Genomic DNA, 17292 nt, shown 5'->3' with positions numbered 1-17292 from the left:
ATTTCATAGGCATAATGCTATTTAGAGTTTGGTTACTATAGTTTCAATCTTTTTAACTGGACACGTGTAAGGTCCAGACCAACTTTATTTTACAAAAATCTCAAATTCCTGTCGCGTGATCCGAACTCGGATTTCAGGCCACTCTATGCCACGTCAAAAGACACATAGAACGCCACGTGAGAATCCAATCCTAATCAGCAAACTACATCCTCTATATAAACCACACTAGTTTCTTTGGCCTCACAAAAGCACTTGGTGAAGGATCAACCAATCAGAAAATACACGCCACACACAGAAACACCAAATTAATTTACTTTTCCAGCCGGCGATATCTAACTCGCCGGAAAATGAATATTCCGGCCGACGATTCTGATTCCTTGCTCCACGAATACTGTCCTCTTGCTTCCTTACATCATAGTAACGTTTTACATGAGAAGTCCTAACCAACTCCACCAAAGAACTCATTTATGTTTATAGCAAATCGGAGAACTAACGGATGATTTTCTTTTTCTTTTCTTTTCAGTAAATATTATATGTTTAATTATTGTGAGTTTTTGTTCGATCTCTGAGAAATGATGATGATCGGAGAGAAAGAGCAGAATTTGAAGCCATTGGTATTGGGAAATTTTTCGCTTTAGTTTTGAGTATTTGCTTTTGCTTTTGATTTTGATTCCCTGACACGCAAAGCTAGTACTGTACTTATTAAGAGCTCTGAGAATTCAACTGACGTAACAGAGACTCAGAGAGTATAATCAAGCGCAGTACGATTTTGTAGAAAATGCCTTTTCCGATGAGAATTCAACCGATCGATTCGCAAGAATACAGAGAGTCGTCCATACGCAACGACGCCGTAAAGCCGCCTGTGTTTAAGTCGAGGCTAAAGCGGCTTTTCGATCGGCCGTTTAGAATTTCATCGGCCGAGAAGCTAACCGCCAGTGGAGAGAAGGATGGAGAAGCCGCCGCACCGGATTTTGAGCCTAGCTCTGTTTGTCTGGACAAAATGGTTCAGAATTTCATTGAAGATACCCATGAGAAGCAATCGGCGGCGGCGTCTGCAGTCGCTGTGAAATGTGGCCGCAATCGCTGCAATTGCTTCAACGGTAACATCAATGACAGCTCCGACGATGAATTTGATTCTTTCTTTGACTCCACTCCTAACTCTTCCTTCAACGACCCTTCCGAAACACTCAAGGTACGTATTATACTCTATAGATTCTCTGATACATATAGTCTTTTGCCTCTACATCAGTTTACATTGATGGTTTTATGGTGTTTTTGTAGAGTTTGGTATTATGTGCGAGTGTTGTGGAGAGGAATCTGCTAGCCGATATTTCGAAAATTATGGAAAAGAACAAAACTTCTAAGCGCAAAGACGATTTGAGGAAAATCGTCACCGATGGTCTACTTGCTCTTGCTTACAACGCCTCCATTTGTAAATCCAAATGGGAAAAGTCTTCCTCAATCCCAGCTGGTACGAAATTCATCAATTTTTATTCATATTATGATCAGTTTTAATTGCCGATCTAGAATCCAATCATTTATAGCCGTTTCTATATGTGTAGGCGAGTACGAGTATATAGATGTGACAGCGGAAGGGGAGAGGCTGATAATTGACATAGATTTAAGATCGGAATTCGAAATAGCCCGATCAACGAGCAATTATAAGGGTATTCTACAGTCTCTACCGAACATTTTCGTCGGGAAACCAGATCGGCTTCTCCAAATTGTTTCGATTGTGTCGGATGCCGCCCTGCAGAGCCTTAAGAAGAAAGGCATGCATATTGCGCCATGGCGTAGAACTGAATACATGAAATCCAAATGGTTCAGTCCTTACACCCGAATCAGGATGATGCTCCCATCAAACGATGCCGTTGAGGTACCGGCCGTCGCCGAAGCTAAATACATACCTGAGGCTGAAGAGGCTGTAAAGGATGAGGCAGAGACGGATGTTTTGGAGGGTGAGTTTGGGGAACTGGATTTAATTTTTGGAGAGAGAACGTGGTCTTTGCAGTCTGACTATGAGGAACCTAAATTACCTTCAACTCCGGCAAAAAATTCCGGCGAGGATGAAAGGCTTGTTTTCCCGCCGTCGATGATGTGGCAGTTACAGGCAGTGAAGCCCAAGATTTCCGACGCCGGAAACAGGGTGGTTGTTACCGGATTAGCTTCACTCCTCGAAGAAAAACTTTGAAAATTTTGTTAACTTTTTTTTCTAAGAAATTCCTAACTCTTCTATATAAATAAATACAAAAAATATATACTCCGTATATGAAATCGGAGTTGAAATTGAGAATATTGCACCAGTTTTGTTTATGCAAGAATTTCCCTTTGCAAAATTTAGAACCACCTGTAATAATATAAGAAAATAAATAAATAATATGATATGATTGTGTATATTCATAGCAGTTGTGTCCTTGGTAGGAAACACAGTGGATAAATAATAATTTTTATTTTATTTATTTGTTGGATGGGCTTAAATGTTTATGGGGAGCTGTAAAATAATCGGGGAATATAGTGGGAGAAGAGAAGGGAATGGGTGCACCGCGTGGGGTTTTGGGATGTGATGGAGATGACGGCAGGCAGGCTCCTGCAGTTTCGGACGCCGTGAAGTGAAGTGATGGACTAAATAAATTTTGATAAAAGATATTCGTTAGAAAGTGATGTATTTTAATTTTGATAAAATATGTCGTTCAAAATTAATTATTAATTTTAATTTTAATTAGATTTTTATCTAACTCGAACAAGAACTTTGATGCTTGTGACGTTTCAGTGTATCAATCCCTCACAATAAGGGGGTCCACGATGAATAAAAAAATCATGGGCCTCCTTTGTGAAGTGGTCAATCAACATCGATGTACGAGTAGAAAAATTCATCGGACAAAGACTATTCATTATAGAAATTTTGGTGTTACATTTTTTGTTTTTTTAAATCAAATTATTGCGTGCAAACAAATATGATGTCTATCAATGTGTTTCGTCACGAACAAGCTAGATATATTTTCATTAAATAGCCTAATACTTGATTTTTATTTACGTAAATTATTTTATTAATGTATAAGGTATGCTTTTAAACTTCTAGAAATGCATGTAGAGGAAGATTATTTTTTCTTTTTTCTATCTCTTCTTATTAATTACATATTTTTAATAAAATAATATTACACGTATATCTAAATTTTTTTCTTTTCTTTCTACTTATATATTCTTCAAAATATTACTATTCGTTCGATTAAAATTTAAAATAATGAAGCCCAAAATGGACTTAAATTTGCAACAGTACAGATTTGGACCAGTTGGCTTTGGCTTTGGCTTTTGTTTGTTTATTAATTTTTTATTATTTTTAAATTTTTTCAACTTTTTAACTTTATCCAGACAAGTGCGAGTGGGTCACTGTAAAAAATTGAAGGAGTTTAAAAGGAACTTTAACACGTGGTAAGATTTTGTAAATTTTGGGTGCCATTCCAAGTAAAGAATATTGACTTTATGGGTTTTGTTACTTTGTACCATTGACTGTTTTCTGGCTTAATAAAAAAAAATAAATTGAACTCCAATCTTGAGGGTCTTTATCGTTCTGTCCTTAGAGTTTTGTGAGGAAGGTAAATCGTAGGATGTATCTCAGCAGGTTAGGGAACAAGAGCTGTCTGTACACTGCGCCTATAAAGAATCCAATTCCATGTTTCAAGAATCGAACCTCCACACTGCGGCTGTCAGTAAGGCGTGAGATAACCTCACTCCTGTCCTTTGCACTACTAAGTTATGCCCCGAAGCGTTTTTTGGCTTAATCTCATTGGATAACATTCACACAGTTTAGTATTGATTCTAATTATGATTAAGTTTAAAGTATTCTTAACGTCGTTGTTTAGTTGTTTTGGTGACTTCTACACTACCTAATAACACGTTAGTAATTGAATTATGCAGCATTAAATATTATTAAGAAGAAAATTTAAAATTGTACGTTTTTTTATTAACTTGCAAATTTATTGATCAACAAATGATATATTGAGATTTGATTGAAACAAAATCTCACAAATTAAATAAAAAAAATCCTTATTATTAATTCTTTTTGCCATTAATCCACAACCGTTTAAGTAATGAAGAGATTTTGGCATATTTATTTCAATTTATTGCACACGATCAATCTGTAAAATAATATGTAAATGATATTCGATAACAAACATTTTCCTTACAGATTAGACTGTTTTTCATTTTTAATATAAGGGTTCGTATGATAGTTCCATGGAAAATATCACATTCAAGTAATTCGTTTTTTTACTTTAACTGTTTGATACGAAAGTGAAAATGAAGTTCGAGTTTCAAGGTACAAATACTTAAAGCATGATTTTGGCCAATCAAGTGAAAATCGAATTTCTATGGCTTTAATGGTTTTTTCTTTTTCAACTTCCATAAAATTGATTTTGCCGTTTCCATCTTCACAATCAAACGGAACCCTAAGAATTTTCAATTCATTGTATTTGGATTTTCATGTTCATCCGAATTAATTGTAGGATATGCATTATTATTACGAAGAAACATTTAGATGAATAAATTTGATCGTATAATCTTCGTTTTCAGCCTCATTCAACGTATACGTTATTAAAGTATATTCGATATGTTGAGTTGAGTGTCAGTTAATTGTATTTGATTTTACACAATTTGATGTTAAATATACAATTAAAACTCCACAATTCACATGACACCGCGTATGATGTTTATTATTTCTTTTACTAAAAGCTTTTAGGCATATTCCATGAATATATTTCACCTCATGACACCAAATTATTAAAAAACAATCCACCTGGGCTTTGGTTTTTTCTCTATTTCTTTTATGTCATTATAAAAAAAGAATTATGTTACGCGTACACTATTTTTAAACCATGGACCTGTTTAGTAGTGATTTTGAAAATTGATTTTTGACCTTTAGGAGGAAAATGGGGACCACCTATGAGAGAAGAAGTCAAAAATTACGATTAAAATAATGAAATAACGATAAAAAAAATTAATTTTTTGGAGTGAAAAATCATTCCCAAACTAGGCCCATATTTGACAGTCTTCTCACATAATACGAATGGATCCTGCGATTAGATAGGTCCACTCGTGTGAGTGGACTATCAAAATGAGTGTACATCGTAATTATATAAAAAAAACTTTTTGACACTAAATTGGGTTCAGAGTTCAGGTCAGACTCCTCAGATTAATTAATTAATCCAAAAATGAGCAGAAAATAATAATTGTTTTTAATAAGCAGAAATTTGATATGCTGACATGACAATTTGATGACAGTACAATTATTATCATTTTTTATTGGGAAATTCTCACCCACAGTCTTCAATAGTTACTACTTGTTTCATTTGGATCCCTATTCATTTGTTTTATTGCATATACATCCCAAAGTTCACCCTTTTGTGCACATAAGGACAAATTTATAGAAATTATTCAACTTTCAGTCAAATAATCACTTAAAAGCACGTGATCCATTCTTTCGATGGTATTCTATCTACAAATAACCTAATTCATCCATTATTTTAAGTGTCTATTTGACAAAAAATTAAACAATTTCTTTTGAAGACGTAAGTGCGATAAAATGATGAATGGGGATTGTGAGTGATAATTTCCCTATTTTAATTTTAGAATTGTTATTTATGGGTCTTATAATCAATTATATTATGTAATTTAATTATATGTACAATGATTGTGATGGGGTCAGTTGGGAGAAATAAAGTAAAGGAATGCTATATGGGGTCACTTTCTCTATTTTTTTCTCTTTAAATTTTAGTGGAATTGAGGTCTCTTTCTCTATACAAAGCCAATAATAAGAGCAATTTCCCAAAGTTTTGACAATTATTACACCTCATGAAAGCAACCCCCAACAACTCCTCCTCTCTCTATGTATATATGTGGATAATTGCAACTGCGACCTCAAACATTGTTATTTGAAATTGGAGCAGTGGGTCCGAGATCAATTACTTTTCATTTTTAGATTCTCAAATCTCTCTCTCAATATTGTCTTTGTTTGGTGGGAATTAAAATTAAATTTTAATAAAAGTTGATAAAGTTCTTGTTCGAGTCTCATTATTTTCAACAGTGATTTGATTATACATTTTTTATTAAAATAATATTACAAGCAAATTTAAAACTTTTCTTTATTTTTAACCACCCATTTTTTATTAATATACTATTCAAAAATGCCTTTTTTATTGGGCAAGAATGGGGCTAAAATAAGGGCAAAATGAGTGAAAAGTTGTGGATCTCATAAAATATGTAGTTAAAATTAGAAAAAAAATGCAGTGTGGTCCACGAACATTGTTAATTTTTGGATACTAAAGCTTTTTTAACTACGATTTGGTCCTTATCCGACAAATAAAGTAAAGAAATTGCTTCCAACAATTGTAATTAAATCGAGAGAAAATTGACTATTTCCATCCAATAAGGATCAACTTGCATTTACATTCAAAATTTGAGGATCTGAAAATTGGAAAATTTTGATTGAGTACTCATGTACTTCAATTGGTAATGTTTGGGAACGGACATCTCTCTCTCTCTCTCTCTCTCTCTCTCTCTCTCTCTCTCTCTCTCTCGTTCTCTATTTTTATTTTTTTTTAAATTCTATATTTTCTTAATAAAATAATTTTATACCTCAACTTAAATTTTTTCCTATTTTTTAATCACACATTTTTGAAAAAAATTAAAAATCACTGTTATATAATTTATGTACCTGAAAAATATATCTCAATCATAGCAAGGGTCAACCAAAGGTATTAAAATATTGCTTAGGGAATATTTATCTCTAAATATTTATTGCCTCGTTTGACTTAGGTCAAAATTAAAATTTAGTAAATTTTGAAAAAAATTGATAAATTATATGATTGAAAAGTTGTTAATTTCATTGTAGTTAAATATAAATTTGAACTTAAACGGGATTTCCGAGGCCACAAGAAACCAAGCAACACTAATAAGCAATTGGATATAAAGCAATAGTTAAAGATGTAAATGAATAGTTTTCTTTTATGATTGAAATTTTTACTTTTAAATAAAATCGTTCAACACATTATTAAAATCAAGCATTCAAAATTTAATTGTTTTACGAGATCGAGTTTCTAAAGAATAATCAATATGCTTATTTTGCAAAAGTCTTCCAACAATTTTAAATTTTAAATAAAGTAATCGGACTTATAAGGAATTTATTTTCAGCCTTCTTTTGAGAATATTTTATAAACGGTTTATTTATAAATAGATATAAATAAATGATAAATATATAAAAATATTTTTATATTTATTGAAGTGTGTATTAATAGCACTTATTCCGAGGTTTGTAACATACGTGGGAGGACATTCAAAAGTTTGAAATTACCCACTTCGATAACGTTTATCCATTTAATTTCCTTTTCCTTGTTTCTTTATTTTCTTTTGGTATTCCTTTATTCGTCCAAATCACATATTATAGTAACATGTTCGTTGAAGCAACTTTGGTATTTATCCTTTTTACAAGTATTAAAACATTGTCTGACATGTGGTCCAATCTGTGCGGCCCATCATGTTTTCCAATTTCTTTTTTTTTTTTTTTCATTTTTTCTTTATGTTATAAAAAGATAGGACACGAGAAGAACCTTGACAAGTCAACAGATATACATGTATTATATTAAGAATCAAAATTTCATATTTATGAAAAAAAAATTAAAAATACAATAGAACTAAAAATTGGGATTGTACGGATATAATTGTCATTCACTAATAATCATATTATTTACAACAATTCTCTTTGAATGACACATTGTAAAATATCTTTCCCGTTAAAACTTTACTTGATAAAAATTTAATGAGACAAATATGTCAAATGAAGGAAAATGAGTAAAGTTATTTTAGAGTATTAGAAATAAATGATACATCATTAAAAATCTTCCCAAGAAAATTTAGTGGTACTCTTCCCATGATATTAATCACTGAAAACCTTTGAGTCGATGCATTCTAATCTTGTAAACCAATTTCTTGAATATGAACGGTGACAATACTTTTTTGAATAAATCATTAATATTGTTATTTGAGCGAATTTGTTGAATATCGATATCGACATGCTTCTGAAGCTTCTGTGTATGAAATAATTTTAGAGAAATACAATTCATCATGTTCCATTTGATACAGTTTCCTTTGAGTTATACAATACAAATTGCATTATTTTCATATTAAATTGTTGGACTATCTTTTTTATTGAAGTATGTTTCATATTGTTTTTTCATAACCTTCAAACATTATCATTTTCAATAAGATTTTATCAACATTTACGGACCGTAGGTCCTGAACTTTAAGTTTCTCTAGTAAATACAAAATTACTAGGGTTGTGACCATTTAATGATCAGTCATTACTTCGTTTCAAAGAATTTATTTCGATTTTTCACTATTCATAATATGAAGCAATATATAATTGTGCAAAAATGTTGTTGATAACTTTTTCTTTTTCGATTCTATTTCTTTTTAAATAATGATATAACTTATTGAGATATTTTTATTTTTAATATTTCAAATATTTGAACTTCTTCTGAGATTTTATAATTAGCTATTTCTATATATTCTCTAAGAATATATGCCTACTAAATGGGATCATCTTCCTTATTTTCTCCATATTTTGGCTTGAAAACAAATGTCATCATGCTTCAAGTGTGTTATTAATATATCAAATATAATGTTAGAGAATTGTCCTTCGAGAAAGTCAATTCAAGTTCGAGCATTTAAAATTGATATGTGAGATTTATTACTCTTTTTGGTTAGTATATGTATCTAAGTGATTTATTTTTTGAACTTCAAGTTCGAATTGTCTTTTGTAAGTGTTGACATAAAAAAATGACTAGGTTGATTTTGTCAACTTGAGTGATAATTTGTTGGAGGTAAATCGTAATAAAAGAGGTAAATTGTGCTAAAATAGATAAATTGTGCTCTAAAAAAAACAGGAAAAGAGGGAGAAAAAGGAGAACATTGGCTTTAAATATAGGGAATGAGAAGTGTATTTCATACATAAGTTGAGTTTGGTTTTAAGGGGACCATTACAATTCCTTTCATTAGAGGAAATAATCATATTGACATGCTTTACATCAAATCAGCTACACTGTTCATCTTAATGTATGTGTTGCTGACCATATGTCATGATGAGGCTAAGGTGAGAAGTCATCATTGTACGCTCGTAAAAATCCTTTCAAGACACAGTGGTGATCACGATTGGTCACAAAGGATTGGCTATGAAGAAAATCGCAATCTTAGCATTAGAGTATGGAAAATCAGTCAGCATTGGAGTATGGAAAATCAGTCAGCATTGAGAGTAATGATAATGTTTCTAGTATGACAACGGTAGATTTTGAACTCAGATGGTATGCCGAGTTGAGCTAAGCGTGGGAGCTTAACTGGAAGCTTTGCACTATAATGGTCAGCACTAAAATTTAAACTTAACTTAGGAGAAAAGATTTAGGATACAAGCCAGTTTTAGCATTTTGACAACTTTTTAATTGACGGATGTCAACAAATATATCCCAAGGTCTACATTTTATGGCAAATAAATTTCGAACCTTTAACATGTTGTATTGTTCTTTATTGTTTTCCTTTCTTATATGATGTGGAATGATAGTTTCAGTAGTTGGTGACCCTTCCCCTCCCTATGATAGCTTATGGGGAAAGTTTCCTCCACAATTGAATCACAACCCCTTATTTTCCCTCCATTTTTCCCTCAATGGTCCAGATTCTTTATGACCACTATCTTTTCCTTTAAATACTCCATTTCTTCCTCTATTTCTCCCTATTTGCAGAACCTACAGTTTTTCTTTCTTTGATAATTTCCTAACTAATCTCGTCCATCTTTTTGTCTTCAACTTGATTTTTCAAAATAAGTTTGGACGAGAATAGAGTCCAATCTTCAGCAATAACTAAGAGGAGTCTATTCCTTCTGGCGAGTCTTTAAGTGATTTTAGCTCAGAGAAGTTTGAAATGAGAAAACTCCCATTTTAAGAGGAATCATTGCTTCAATGCCAAACGCTAGGGAAAAGGAGATTTCCCCGGTGCTTGTGCATGAGGTGATACAATAGGATCATAACATAATAGGGAGTTCATAAACCCATGCACCTTTGAAAGAACCCAATTAAGCCTTGAGAATATGCTTGATGATTTTATTAATTACTTTGATCTGCCCATAGCTTGTGAGTGATTTGGGGTAGAAAAATGTTTTCTATTGTTTAGATCTTCGCAAAAGGTCCTAAGGCATACGTTGTCAAACTACTTTCCATTATCAATGACTATGGAATATGAGATCCTAAATTTATAAATAATCAAATTCCAAATGAAGTCCATAGTTTTATGATCGATTATCTTTCTAAGAGTCTCAGCCTATTAGGTGAAGTAGTCAATGGAAAATATAGCGAACTTACTTCCACCCCATCCCATAGGCATGAGTCCGATCAAGTCTATCCTTCATTTTGAGAATGACCATGGACTAATTATGGGAGCAAGTTCCTTCAGAGAGCATGAATGACGGATGCAAATTGTTGGCATTTATCACACTTCTTTATAGGTTTAGAGCGTCTTTCTTTAGGGAGGGCCATAAATATCCTTGTCTCAAGATCTTATAGGCCAAAGACTATCTTCTCGTGTGATTTCCATAGGTCCCTTTGTGTACTTTCTATAAAGTATATAGGCCATTCTCTTTGCTTAGGCATCTCAATAGCATGATCGCATATCTTCTCTCATAAAGGACACTATCAAGGAGAGTATATCGAACTGGCCTTATTTTCAACTTTTTGGTCTTAGCTAGGTCAGTAAGGCCTTTCCTAGTTCTTAGGAATTGTATTATCTTGTCCATCCAAGAAGGCTTGAGGTCTGTGGCCATTAGTGTTACAACATTTTCTTCAATAGCAGGATGTCTGATTCTTCCAAATTGGATGTTTTCACCCCTTCGCTGGCCGTGAGCTAAGCTAGGGCATCAACGTGGCTATTTTAGGATCTATGTAATTGTTTACATCCATCATCGCAAAATTTCTTAACTCATTTTACACAACTTTAGGATAGCTACTCACATGTCTTCTTTAGTTTGGAAGACCTCATTGATTTGGTTGACTATGAGATAGGAATTGCAGTATGCTATCAGCTTTGACACTTTTAATTCTTTGCCCATCTTTAGGTTGGCTATTAATGCTTCATATTTTGCCTCATTGTTGGAAGCTTTGAAATCAAAGGTCAATGCTTGACAGAAGGAGTAGAGATCTAGACTGACAGGACCACTCCAGCGCCCAATCGGATCTCAGTTGAGGATCCATTAATGAACATCTCTCATTGTTTATCCTCGTGTGATTCTTTTTGGGGATCTGGATTGAATTTAACCATGACGTCAGCTAAGGCTTGGCTTTTTATAGCTGGTTATAACCTGTATGATTTATCAAATTGGTCTAGATCGATGGCTCATTTTACCAGGCTTCCTAAGATATCTGGTTTCTGTAAAACTTGCCTCAAATGATAGTTGGTCAAGACTTGTATGGGGTGTTCTAGGAAATAAGGTCGTAATGTCCTTACATACATGATTATGGCGTCATCGATCTTTTTCGTGCAAGAGTAACATATCTCAACATCGTGGAGTACCTTACTCACGTAATACATTAGGTATTGTATACCATCTTCTTTTCCAATGAGTACGGCACTTGGGGTATGCTCAAATACGGTTAGGTGTAGCGACAAGTTCTTATTGGCTTTCGGCTTGTTAAGGAGATACGCTTGAGATAATTGTGTTTTTAGCTCTTCGAAGGCTTTGTAGCATTCTTAATACCACTCAAACTAATTTTTTCCTCGGAGTGTGTTGAAGAAAGGCTTACAATGGTCAGTAGATCGAGAAATGAATTTACTCAATGTAGCGGTTCTCTTAGAAAAAATTTATATATCTTTAAGTCGTTTATTTTGAGGATGTCTAGAATTTTTTCAGGGTTGGCTTCTATCCCCTTATGGTTTACTTTGTAACTTATGAATTTCCAAAGCTAACCCAAATGTACATTTGAAAGGATTGAGCTTCATTTTATATCTTCGAAGGATTTCAAACATGTCTAATAGATGCGGAATTGGTCCTTGACGATGACCTTTTTTACCAGCATATCATCAACATGAACTTCCATGATTTTTTCGATTTGCTGGGCGAATATTAACTTTACAAACCTTTTCGTATGTTGCTTCAGCATTCTTAAGGCCAAACAATATCATTTCGTAGCAATATAAACATCGATTGATAATGAATGAGGTGTGCCTTTGATCAGGTTCGTAATTGGAATGGTTATAGCAAAAGTAGGCATCCATAAAGCTGAGGAGTTTACGTTCAGTTGTAACGTTAACCATTTGTACAATCCTCGACAATGGAAAATTGTTCTTAGGATAGGCTTTGTTGAGGTTGGTAAAGTCTATACAGACTCTCCAATCTCCATTGCTCTTTTTCGACAAGATAGGATTGACAACCCATTTAGGATAGGTTGTTTCTTTGATAAATCCATTGTTGAGTAGCTTCTTCACTTCTTTTTGTAGGGCCTCATATCTTTTAGCGTTAAGTGGTCTTCATTGTTGTTGTTTTGGTAAGGCTAAAGGATCAGTATTGAGCCTGGGACAAGCTATCCTTCGGTCTATCCCTTCCATATTTATGGCTCTAGGTGAACATGTACAAATTATTGCTAAGAAACTCCACAAGTTTGAACCTGAGAGGTTGTTGTAGCTCATGTCCAATTCGCAGGAGTTTTGGAAAGACATTCGAGTTGACCTGAATGTGATGTAATTTCTCAATGGGTTCGACTCCCTTATCTTTAAGCTTGATTCTGGGATCTAACAAGCTGAGGTCAAGCTCTACTAGATATGCCATATCTACACCATATTGGATCGAAAATATTGGGGTTTGGTTGTTTTGGGGTAGTGAATAACGCGATACCTTTTAGCAACTTTTTTGTTACCTTTAATTTCTCCTAGCCTATTAAGAGTTGGAGATTTGATGGAATAGTTGTATATTGATACGAAGGCCTTCAAATTGAATATGAGAGGCTATTCCATTTTTGCGTCATAAGGTAAGGCAAAGTCAAACATGATAAACTCAACATTTACATGAGCTTGGCTTGAGTATCTATGACTTCAACAGCAAGTTTGATTTGTCCATTTTCCATAGTTAAGGCTCTGTTTAATCCAAGAACTATTTGAGTAAGGATGCAAAAAATGTAGAAGTATTGTCATCCATTTTAGTATGCTAACATACAAAATGTTGAGGGCACTACCCGTATCAACCAAAACTCAGGGAATGGTTATACCAGCTATTGATAGGGCAACTATTAGGACACCTAGAGAAGGATGTAAGGTTGTTTTCTTTGTTGTGATGGATGGGTGGTTATCTTCAGGTCTTCTATAATGTTTAAGAGTAATGTCTATTGTAGGTAGATCAGTTGTCTTTTCAATTGAGACTCATTGGATCTGTCATATTGCCCTTCATGAAACATAGGTACCCTTGAGATAGGTAGTTCAATGTTACATGATCGAGTCTTCGTACTACATCTCCTTCGTTAGAGGTAGGAAAATTTATACAGCAGTAATAAATGGATTTTGCATCATTTACCTTGTAAGATATGGGTCTTCCCAAGATGACATTGAAATTTGATGGTAGGTCGATTACGATGAAATTAGCAATGATTCTTCTCCGATAGGTTACTTCGTTGAGCTCAACAATCTAGAAGATCTAACATCGGGCTTCAATAGGATCTCCAACAAAGCCTTGCAGCCTTCTATGTTAAGGTTGTAAATATTTTTCCTTGATTTCCATAATTTCCAAGGTTTTTGCATATAGTTTGTTGACAAAACTTCCATTATCCACGATAGTTTGTCTTATGTTGATTTCGGATACTATCAGAGCTATAATAAAAGCGTCATTTTGATTTTGCATTACTTCTCAAGAATCTTCTTCTGAGAACCTAAACCATTCTAGGCATTTGGATTTAGAGTTGTTGAGTTTGTGATAATCTACTTCATAATTCTGCCATACCCAAGCATCCCTAGCTTATCTCCAATGTTCCCTTTGGGAACCTTATGCACATAGTTTCTTCTGACTAGCATTCTAATTTAGCCCTTGCTCGAGGGTTTGTAACTAGCTGACCTGGCAGGACACGTGACAAGTCGATTTGAAGGAAAAGGATATCATAAGCCACTTTTGCAAGTTTGCCTATGAATTCCTATAGTTGATCTCGCCTCATTAATGATTCAATTTGTTCTTTTAAGTCTAATGGTCATTCGTGTTGAGACCTTTCGACCTATGGAACTGGCGGTACTTGTTCTGATTCGTTCCTTGTAAGCTTTTCTTCATGGGCTGAGGTCGGTGGAAGACTTCCTTATCACCTACCTACATGAATACGTCATCTAAAGATGCATTTAGAGGTGGTACTAGTGAAACCTTTCAAGATAGAGGTAGATCGACCTGTGTCACCCTTTTCTCTTTTCTTTGTTTAGTTTGGATTTCTTTTTCACCTTTTTATCTTCAGGATAAGCTGAATAATTGAGGTTAGCCTTTTTTGCTTCCTGATCCGAGGTTCCATTCTTTGCTCCAATATGATTTTCTACCCAACTTAGAAAGTCATCATAGGTCCAGGGCCCATCCTCATGAATTGACCACTGGTTTTTGCCTTAGTCTAGAGAGCACAGCCATAGGAGTTGCATCATCTCATATTTTCTCCACCTCCATGGATTGTTTATTGAATTTGCTAAGGTACTTTTTCAAGGATTCATTGTGCCCTTGCTTAATACTCGCAAAGCGTTCCTTGAGTGTAGTCCTAGCTTTGGAGCCCATAAACTGAGAAATGAAATCTTTAGCCAGGTCATTCCAATTTTTTATGGACTTCTGATGTAACCTTCTAAACCATCTTTTGGCTTTGTCCCCTAATGTTGAGGGAAAAGCTCTACACATGATGGCATCGTTGGCTCTTTACATTCTATCCAAGACGTATATTTATCCAAATGCCTAAGAGGATCTCGCTCTCTTTCGTAGCCGGTGAGTTGAGGCATTTTTAACTTTTCAAGTGATAGGTTAGCCAGTATATCTTCTGTGAAAGAGAAATGGTAGCTAGTAAAGTATTTTGTCTTTAGCTTCCAGGTCAACTATGCGTTTTTTCAACAAACTTTATCTCAAGTTTGTCATTTCTTTGATGATCCCTTTAGAGGATTGACTTTTCTGCTTTTGGGCAATAGTGATCGTTGGGAACTTAATCTGCTGACTACACTTTCAGCTTTCTTATGAGTCCATTCTGCTAGGGGAGGACTATTTCTTACCTTATCAGTTTTGTGTCTGGACGATTCTTTCCTTGAGAAATGAAGACTTCTTTTGGTGGGAGGTCGGCCAGTTCTTTTCCTTGATGGTGATTGCACCTTTGTATCAGCTGGGAGAGAGGTGAGGGCTTTGTTTTTTTCCATTCTGCAAACAGTATTAGTTAGGCATTTAATCACCTCTCTCACTATAGTGAGCTGAAGATTGATGTTTACACCAGGGCCATTCCACTTTTGGAATTCGTAAGGAACACCTATATCACAAGGGTAAGTTCAAGCTAGATTTCTAGAGGTCGAACTATTGCTCATGATAGTATTTAGATTGGATAAATAGTTTTTTGAGGATTTTTGTCGGAGATGTAGGGCTGTTGAAGTGAGGTAAATCAGATGGTAATGATGATGTTTTCTATTTGTTGGTGGTAGATTTTGAACTCAGATGGCTTGTCGACCTTAGTTGAGTGTGCTAAGCTAAATTGAGAATTCCGCCTTATAATGGTGAGCTAGCCTGGAATTTAATCTCAACTTAAGAGACTTGATTTAGGATATAAGCGAGTTTTAGCATTTTAACTTCTTGACAAACATCAACAATGAGGATCTAGATAATAGAATAATACATTTGTACATTATTTCTAGCTTATTAATTTCTCCATCTAATGTTAAAAAAATTTACAATCAACAAACTACAATTTAAAATATCACCCCTTAGGATTTAAGATACTGTATAAGAGTATAAACTATACATTTATTCCTAGCATTCTTTACTTTCTATCGTAGTGCATTGTGTAGCTTCCACCATCCTTTACTCGGACTTAATCAAAGTCGGCTTTTGGAAAGGAACGAAAGAGAAAAAGGACATGAATATAGCTAGGAAAACTTTGATTTTGGCATGATGTTAATAGTATCCCCTAAACAGAATTGGAAAATACTTTCTTCTCAATAGTAATGATTTATAAATTAATTTGGAGATATTTTACAAACAATAGTGATAAATCATTTCTTGCCATCCCAACTAACACTCATTCAAAGCTTGAGATTTAGATTCAATAGCATTAGCAAGACATACAGTCTTGATTGTATAATCAGAAAATTGTGCTTGTAATTCGACTTTTAAAGAGTAATTTAGCAAACTTCAAATTGTGAACCCCATTCAATCATCTAGTAGATGTGTAAAATCTATTATAAAAAAATAATATCTAGATGGTCAACGTGAAGTGTGACAGGACCCCATATATCACATTAATTATTTTATTGAAATATAAGAAATCCAGTCCCCATTTTAGCCAATGATGATCTATTTTCAATAAAGAAAACAAATAGTATATAGGAATTCATTGGATTAGAAAATCTTCTTGTTCTTCTTTGAATGTCCATTTGAAATCTAATTTCACATCGTTATTGATCTAGTGATGGTCTATCTGGAGAAATAAGTCACTTGGAATGAACTGAAGAGAGAGAGAATAAAAAAGGGGCAAAAAAGGAATTTCATGACTTAAATGGGATGCCAAAGCTTCGTTCATATATTGACAATTTTTAACTGTTTGATTCAAAAATAGAATGTGCCTATAGACGTAGAATTAAAAAACACAAACAAAAATACAAAACATCAGATGGTAGCAGAGCATAATAGCTTGATATTGCTAATTGGACAAGGAGAAGCTAAAGTAGCAATGCCACAAAATCGACAACGTAAATAAGTCGAGTTGGATGAAGGAGATTTACCAGGGTCAATGTTCTTAAACCCTATAGCAGTGCTTGAGCGCTCCAGTATTATATATCCAGATTTCAGACATAATAACTTTTAGATAATGGTTAATTGGATCAACTTAACTAGCAACACCTTTTAGTTTTACGGGTAACCCCATGAAAATCCGAACATACATACCTCAAGATTTCTTTGAAATTACTAGAACTTTAATGTTCCAGGGGTTAATGAAGATGTAATCAAGCTGTAGTTATTTTCCTATACATTAAGAGATTCTGCTTTAGAGTGGTTGGATGCTGAGCCTT

The 17292-nt window shown here is 34.0% G+C and overlaps 1 protein-coding gene across 1 annotated transcript; it reads left to right on the top strand.

Annotated features, from left to right (window-relative positions):
- Positions 1-212: 212 nt before the first annotated feature.
- On the top strand, positions 213-2459 carry LOC111371819. Its single transcript, XM_022993994.1, has 3 exons — positions 213-1192; positions 1282-1471; positions 1563-2459. The coding sequence occupies exons 1-3, from the start codon at positions 779-781 to the stop codon at positions 2189-2191; spliced, it is 1233 nt and encodes a 410-aa protein (XP_022849762.1). The 5' UTR covers positions 213-778; the 3' UTR covers positions 2192-2459.
- The last annotated feature ends 14833 nt before the right edge of the window (positions 2460-17292 follow it).

This window comes from Olea europaea, chromosome 22 (genome assembly GCF_002742605.1).
Source record: "Olea europaea var. sylvestris chromosome 22, O_europaea_v1, whole genome shotgun sequence".
NCBI classification, from domain to species: domain Eukaryota; kingdom Viridiplantae; phylum Streptophyta; class Magnoliopsida; order Lamiales; family Oleaceae; genus Olea; species Olea europaea.
The sequence above is the reverse complement of the archived record's forward strand: the minus strand, read 5'-3'. Positions and strand labels throughout refer to the sequence as shown.